The following is an 8,506-nucleotide window of genomic DNA, read 5'->3' on the forward strand; positions in this document are numbered from 1 at the left end:
CAGTATGTAGGTTTTTTCATGGCTTCTGATTTTTACTTGATTAGCGGAAAATGTTTAGGTACTTTTTTTAGGTCATTCGGTAGGTATTGCTTTGGAAGAATTAAGCATACTTTCTAGATCTTTTGAGTGGTAGTATGAAAGATACTGTGCTTTTAATGAAAACCTGGGAGCTAATTCCAGCCTTGCCCATTTATTTTGGTTTAGAAAAGGAAGCTTCAAAACTTTGTCTATTTGTCTTTTGTAGTTTCAGCAGCCATATTCCAAAAATGTACATTATCCACAGGTTTGTCCGTGATCAGTTTTGTAAGGAATGTTGGTATGTATGCAATGGTAGAAATATATCCTTGCAATGGTAGAAATATATCCTTCCTCTTTAAGGTAAACTAAACAAACGTCCACAAAGGACCCCAAATCAGGCTTTTCTGGAACAATCAATCAGTTATTAGCTACAGAAACAACTAATTTTAACCTGTTTATTTATTCCAACTGTATTGTCTGGATCCCAACACATGTCACCTAAGTGCAGTAACCCACCTGCTGCGCTGAAATTGACCAACAGAAACCTTTCGAGATTGGCTCCTATTAACTCACTAAACGCTTTGATTGGCCGCCTTACTGGTGTGGGGAAAGCGCAGCCCTCTTGCCTCTTTTCACTGAGGTTCCTTCATTGGATTGACCAGCTGTCAGGTTGAACCCAAACCTGCCTCCTTTTGGTGGTGTTTGTCTGGATCGCAACACAATAGCCAGGGGGAGAGCCTCCCCTCGTAAGCTCCGATTGGCTGAACTCAACCTTGGTGATTTCTGATTGGCCCAATGAAGAAACACCAAGGTAGGTTGCCTAGTTATCCTGAAGAAGCTGATGTGTTATTCCTTCTGTGCATCGAAGGATCAGGAAGTTTGTGCTCTCTGCGTGGCTGAGAAGTTTTTCACCTATTAGGACGGGGGTGGAGTGGGGTGAACAGGTGTCCTCCTAAAATAGTGCACAAACTGCGACCTGCGTCCAGCCGTAACCTAGGAGGAACATCAGGTAAGCAACAAGAAAGTCACATTTTCTAACGTCAAAAAAACCTCTAAATTTTTTGTTTTATTGGAAGAGGGAGGTTTTTATTTATTAATTTGTTCTCGGCCATTTGTTTTTTTAAATAGGACTTTTAACTAGTAAATGTCCAGGGGAAATTAATTCCTCAAAGAAGAGTCTCCTTTATTTTCTTTCCCCTGAAGGTTTAAAGTTTATTTCTTTGAATTAGGAAATAATCTCAATTCACAAACAAGGTTGTGTCAAATAAGGTTAGTGCCCTTAAGCATTTTTTTACAGTTCTCTTCCTCCTTCTCTCTTCCTGCCTCCCACAAAAATTATATTTGAAATATACCCTTATGCAGAGAATCTTTCATAAGTCACTTCATTTGTATTTCTATTTTAAATGTTCACATGCATTTCTGAGTGTTCATTTTAATCAGTATATATTTATTGAGCAGTTACAACGTTAAAGGCATTCACTAGTTGCTATGGAGAATATAAAAACCCAAGAAGACAATATCCCTGCTCTCAAGAAGTTTACAGTTGAGAGGCAACTATACCAAAAGAAAGAGTATAATAAATACTTTAAAGGAAGTAAGTATAAATAAACTTTTGTGAATGTACAGCTGAAGGAAAGCTCAGTTCTGGCCATGGGCATATGAATAATGGAGGAGATTCACATAAGATTTCACAGTGGGTCAGTAGGCCTTTGAGGAATGGGTAGAATTTAGAAAGAATGAGAAAAGGGAGAGAACCCCAGCAAGTACAAAAAAGCAGAGACAGAAAGAAAGCATGGAACATATTTGAGAAAAGACTTGACAACCATATATATATATATTGGGAATAATGGGAAATATTGCTAGAAGGTAGAACTGGGACCAATCGTAATGGCTCTTAAATGCTATTCTTTTGATCTTGAAAAAGATACTCCTGTATATAATTGATGAATAAAAATATTTGTTGTATATAATCTTAAAAACTGACATCTAGATTTATATAAAATGAAATGCACTAACTTTGAACTTTATTACAGCGGATTTAGTGCAGTTTCTTGGGACTGTAGATTTTTTAAACAACTGTAGTACATAAAATAAAAGGACTTTTTTTTTTGTTTTGGGTTTTTGGGGTTTTTTTGTAATTGAGAAAGAATTTTTTTTTTTTGAGACAGAGCCTCAAGCTGTCCCCCTGGGTAGAGTGCCATGGCATTACAGCTCACAGCAACCTCCAACTCCTGGGCTCAAGCGAGTCTCCTGCCTCCGCCTCCCAAGTAGCTGGGACCACAGGCGCCCGCCACAACACCCGGCTATTTTTTGGTTGCAGCCGTCATTGTTGTTTGGCGGGTCCGGGCTGGGGATTCGAACCCGCCACCTTAGGTGTATGTGGCTGGTGCCTTAGCCCATTGAGCTATAGGCGCCAAGCCAATTGAGAAAGAATTTTCCAGTCATTTAACACTCTCTAACCAGGACTTTTTGTTGGCAGCTGTTTGTGTATTTTAAAAATAGTAGGCTTGGTGCCTGTGGCTCAAGCGGCTAAGGCGCCAGCCACATACACCTGAGCTGGCGGGGTCGAATACAGCCTGGGCCTGCCAAACAACAATGACGGCTGCAACCAAAAAATAGCCAGGCATTGTGGTGGGCACCTGTAGTCCCAGCTACTTGGGAAGCTGAGGCAAGAGACGCGCTTGAGCCCAGGAGTTGGAGGTTGCTGTGAGCTGTGATGCCATGCACTCTACCCAGGGTGACGGCTTGAGGTTCTGTCTCAAAAAAAAAAAACATAGTAGAGATGCTAAGTTTACTGACTATGGAATTATTACACAATTTTCTGAGTAATATCCTCTAGTTATGTCCAAAGTGAGTGCATAAAATGAGTTATTAGGGTATGGGAAGGAAACATTAGAACATATATTTCTGCTTAGTTTTTCTTTTTTACTTTGTACTTTTGTGAATGTTTTATAAATATAGTACCATTGAGTGTTTACATAAATGCATAATTTATTTGCATAAATTATATGCATTTTGGAGTTGAGGCCTCCAGTTTTTGCTGTCCCATCATCTTTAACTTGGAGATCTATTTTGTGAAAGAGGAGTGACAATGGTGGACATTCACTCTTGGTTATGTACAAAAGATCTGCAGGCTTCAAAAATGATTATTTCTTCTGGACTTTACAATTACTGATTTGATCTTTTATCATTGCCATCTGTGGAGTCTAAGCTATTGTACTTTGGAAAAGATACTATGTTAACAACTCAATTTTTCTGGTTATTACTCTTTTCTTTCCTTCTATATTTAAATTTGTAAATATTTCCTATTATTTATATTTGTATTTCTCTTTAATATGTCCAGAGTTTGTCTGGAGAGGAGAATGCCTGTTTCCAGTGATACAGATACAGAGAAAGGGCTTTTTTTGTGTGTGTGGCACAATCTTGCTTTGTTCCCCAGGCTAAACTACAGTGCCAGGATTATAGCTCACGGCAACCTCCAACTCCTGGCCTCAAGTGATCCTTCAGCCTCAGCCTCCCAAGTAGCTGGGACTACAGGTGTATGCCACCACACCTGGCTAATTTTTCTACTTTTTGTAGAAACAAGGTCATGCTCTTGCTCAGGCTGGTCTTGAACTCTGGGTTTCAAGCAGGTATAGTGTTAGGATTATAGGCATGAGCCACCATGCCAGGCCTATTTCCTACTTGTATGCATTTTTATTATGCATGTGTGACTATCTATATGTGCTTTTTACATAAGCACACATATGGATATTTTTTCACTATTCTCTCCAGAAACAGGTGAGAATGACCACTTTAACTCACCGGGCCCGTCGAACTGAAGTAAGCAAGAACTCTGAAAAGAAGATGCAAAGTGAGGAAGACACCAATCAGGAGAGGAGTCTAGACAATGAAGACTCTGGAGACTCCAAAGATATCCGCCTCACCCTTATGGAGGAAATATTACTCCTGGGACTAAAAGATAAAGAGGTAATTTAATTAGATTTGCTAGAGTAACTCAAAGACTATTAAATATTGAAATGTTTTAAAAAGTAATCTGATGGAATATTTTCATCTATGCTAAATTGGCCTTAGATTTGTACTCCAATCATCTGGGAGTTAGAGAAGTTTGGGAGGGTGATTGATAATTTGAGGGTAAAATCCAGAAGTATAATTACTTAAAGTGTAATTTAATTACAGAATTATTCCAAACTTTTATAGGATACAGGAGAGAATATGGTGTAAAGTTTTGTACTTATAGTTTCTCGAGTCAGATTGATGGTGAAATAACTCCTTATGATAAAAGTAAAAAAGAGGGCCCACATGTTGAAGTCCTCTTAAGCTTTGGAGAGAAAAAGTCTTTTAAATAAAAAGACAAGAACAAGTGTGATTAACTTTCTTACAGAAATAATGAATGGGTTTCTTATGGCAGAAATAAGTTTTTTGTCCTCTTTGGATGTTTAGGAGTCAAGTATTAATTGATGAGAGTATTAATTTCTGGCTCGGCGCCTCTGGCTCAAGTGGCTAAGGCGCCAGCCACATACACCTAAGGTGGCAGGTTCGAATCCCCAGCCCGGCCCACCAAACAACAATGATGGCTGCAACCAAAAAATGGCCAGGCGTTGTGGCGGGCACCTGTGGTCCCAGCTACTTGGGAGGCTGAGGTAGGAGACTCACTTGAGCCCAGGAGTTGGAGGTTGCTGTGAGCTGTGATGCCATGGCACTCTACCCAGGGGGATAGCTTGAGGCTCCGTCTCAAGAAAAAAAAAAAAGAGAGTATTAATTTCTAAAAATTTTTAAAAATTTAGCTTTCCCTTTCCAAATTTCTCCTTGTTAATAGGACATTTATCTTACAGTATAGTTAGTCTTAAGATAGTGAGTTTTATCACACAACCAAGTATTTTCCTGGCTTTCCTACTTGTAGTGCACATTATCCTTCATTTTTAACTTTTTACTATGTTTCCCATCACTCTTCCCTTGTGAAGAAGTTATAAAGGTATATAGATGTAATATTTTAAGCAGTCTGCTTCCTTTCCAAGAAAGTCATTAGTAAATAACAGAAAGAGATATCTTTATTATTGGCCTCTGAAAACATAAAATTAACACTGGGTACAGTGGCTCACCCCTATAATATCATCACTTTGGGAGGCTGAGATGGAAGGTTATTTGAAGCCAGGAATTCAAGACTGGCCTGAGCCACATAACAAGACCCTATCTCTACAAAAAATTTTTAAAATAGCTGGGTGTAACATCACATTTTGGTATAGAAAAAAGAAGAAGATAGCTAGGTATATAGACACATGCCTGTAGTCCCAGCTAATTGGGAAGCTGAGGCAGGAGGATTGCTTGAGCCCAAAAGTTCAGGGGTACATTGAGCTATGATCACACCACTGTATTCCAGCCTGGGTAACAGAATGAGACCCTACATCAAAAAAATAAATAAAATGTTTATGTTTCTTAAATACTAAATTTGCCTTTGGTAATTATCTTTAACTGTAACAGAATTGACTGCATATATCTAGTAGCATTTCTTCTTGTCTATATTCATTCCTCAACTTGGGAACACCCTGGTTTCTTAGACTTTGCATTTTTTTTATTTGCTATTTTCCTTTCTCTGCTTTTTGTCATGTTGAATTACTGATTAGAACAAATCTTAAAAGACCTGTGATAATCTATATCTTATTTAAACTAATGTTAGAGATATGCCCATATGTAGTTGGCCAGGACACAGGTATCTCAGAAATTATTGCCCGGAAGTGTATTTTCCTATTTGCTGAGAAAGTTGATATGGCTCCAGTTTTATAAAATGCAAATAAATGGAAAGCCAAACCAGCTCTTCAAGAGAATGTCAGAATAGGACTGAAGATTAGGCAATATAAATACTGTTTTGAAATGTACACAGTGCCTAGGAAACATTCACTGACTGTTTAAGAAGAGTAGGCCAGTCACAGTGGCTAACATCTATAATCCAACCAAGCACTCAGGGAGGCTGGGACAGATCACTTGAGCCTAAGAGTTTGGAGGTTGCTGTGAGCTGGGCTGAGGCTGTGACACTCTAGCCTGGGTAACAGAATGAGACTGTCTCAAAAAAAAAAAAAAGAAAAGAAAAGTATATAGAACTAAAAGCTATTTGGTTTATTATAGTTTTGAATAGGAATTGTTAATTTCCTGCTAATCCTAGGCACTAGAATTTTTGTTTCTATGGTATAGAGAAACTGCCTTTAGACTTATTTTTGTGTGTTTGTAGATTTATAATAATTCATATAAATTTTAGGAACTAGAATAAAAAATACAGGAGCTCATTAAGAGCTATAGCCATAGAAAGTACTTAACATATTGATGAGGTACTGTGCAAAGTAAGCAAATAATGATTACTTTTTGAATTGCTGTAATTTTATTTTTGAATATAGTTGATAAAGTTTTAGCTTTTGATTGTCTCAGGAATAAAATACGATAAATCCTTGGATGTAAATAAATAGGAAAGGTCAAGCCTTGTGATTTAAGTAGTAGGCATTACAAAATGCCAATTACTAAAATAATTGCCAGCTAAAAATATTAAATTGATTTCTAACTATACTTACTTTTTCTCATCTCCCAAACTATTAGTAGACTTATTTAATCAATATTTAATGTGTTTGGGGACACCCATTTTGTGCTTAGCATTATGCCAAATACTAAGGTAAATATAAAATAGTATAATATATGTTCCCTGTCCTCCAGAAACCTACATTCTAGCTGGGGAGACAAAGATACCTACTGTTTATAAGTTAGATAACCCAAAGGTCTGATAGCAATAAAATGGATAAAAATGAATTATCTATTTATTTAAATGAGTATAAATATATTTTCCATACAGAATGAAAATGAACATTATTATATAGCATATTATTTCTCACATTGTGTTCAGTAAAGAAAGCCAAATCCATGTCTTTCTTTCTTCTTTCTTTCTTTTTTTTTTGAGACAAACTCTCACTGTTTTGCCCTTGGTAGAGTGCTATGGCATCATAGCTCACAGCAACCTCAGACTCTTGGGCTCTTGCCTCAGCCTCCCAAGTAGCTAGACTACAGGCACCCACCACAGTGCTGGCTATTTTTTGGTTGTAGTTGTCACTGTTGTTTAGCAGGCTCAGACTGAGTTCAAACCCCCAGCCTGCGTATATGTGGCTAGCGCCCTAACCACTGACCTATGGGTGCTGAGCCCAGATACATGTCTTCAGTGGTTCTAAGGAAAAAAAAAGGACAGACCCCAAACAATACATACTATATGATTCTGTTTATATATGATTCTATTTATATTCCATTTATATATGATTGCGTTTCCATATATAATACTATATGATTTTATTTATATGAAATTCAAAAAACTATAGGGTTTGGAGCTCGGTGCCCTTAGCACAGTGGTTATGGTGACACCAAGGGAGCCAGGTTCAAACCTGGCCCAGGCCAGCTAAACAACAATAACAACTGCAACAAAAAATAGCCAGGCATGGTGGTGGGCACCTATAGTCCCAGCTACCAGAGAGGCTGAGGTAAGAGAATTGCTTGAGCCCAAGAGTTTGAGGTTGCTGTGAGCTGTGATGCCATGGCACTACCGAGGACAACAAAGTGAGACTCTGTCTCAAAAAATAGAGAATTCATCATGGACTAAAATAACAGGCAAGGCTTGGCTCCCCTAGCACAGTGGTTAGGGTGCCAACCACATACACCAGGGCTGGTGGGTTCAAACCTGGCCTAGGCCTGCTAAACAAAAATGACAATAACAAAAAAACAGCTGGGTGTTGTGGTAGGCACCTGTAGTCCCAGGTACTTGGGAGGCTGAGGCAAGAGGATTGTTTAATCCCAAGAATTTAAGGTTCCTGTGCACTATGATGCCATGGCACTCTACCAAGGGTGACATAGTGAGACTCTGTCTCAAAAAACTAAATTAATTAAATAAAATAAGATGGGGAAGAATAGAAGGCATTAAAACAAGCCATACATTTAAGAATGGGTAGGATTGGCTTGGTGCCTGTTGCTCAGTGGTTAAGGCACCAGCCATATACACCAGGACTGGTGGGTTTGAACCCAGTCTGGGCCTGGTAAACAGCAATGACAACTAAAGAAAAAAATAGCCAGGCGTTATGGTGGGCACAGCTACAAGGGAGGCTGAGGCAAGAAAATTGCTTAAGCCCAAGATTTTGAGGTTGCTGTGAGCTGTCTCAAAAAAAAGAACGGGTAGGATAAACATGAATGGGGAGAGGGGAACACAGTTTGGATGAGGGAACCTGAGTGATAAAAGATATCATGAACTTAGTGAATTTGGGAGAAAATTGAGTGGGCCAGAATAACTGAAGTAGGTGGAGAACAATGAGATTCAAAATTGGGAAATTAGGCTCGGCGCCTGTGGCTCAATCAGCTAAGGCCCTAGCCACATACACCTAAGGTGGCGGGTTGGAATCCCTAGCCCGGGCCGCCAAACAACAATGATGGCTGCAACCAAAAAATGGCCGGCGCTGTGGCGGGCGCCTGT

The 8,506-nt window shown here is 38.9% G+C and overlaps 1 protein-coding gene across 2 annotated transcripts in view; it reads left to right on the forward strand.

Moving 5' to 3' along the window:
• Positions 1–412: 412 nt before the first annotated feature.
• Positions 413–8,506, forward strand: part of GOLPH3L (golgi phosphoprotein 3 like) — a 60,656-nt gene continuing 52,562 nt past the window's right edge. Inside the window, exons 1-2 of one of the 2 annotated variants that reach the window (XM_003800401.3) lie at positions 413–1,027; positions 3,793–3,987. In XM_003800401.3, the coding sequence (XP_003800449.1) occupies positions 3,805–3,987 (183 nt within the window). In that variant the 5' untranslated portion in view covers positions 413–1,027; positions 3,793–3,804. Of the gene's footprint in view, positions 1,028–1,523; positions 1,613–3,792; positions 3,988–8,506 lie in introns of those variants that run through there. The other variant, XM_012811798.2, reaches the window with a different exon arrangement.

Source organism: Otolemur garnettii, unplaced genomic scaffold (genome assembly GCF_000181295.1).
Source record: "Otolemur garnettii isolate 467f Iridium unplaced genomic scaffold, OtoGar3 scaffold00174, whole genome shotgun sequence".
NCBI lineage: Eukaryota > Metazoa > Chordata > Mammalia > Primates > Galagidae > Otolemur > Otolemur garnettii.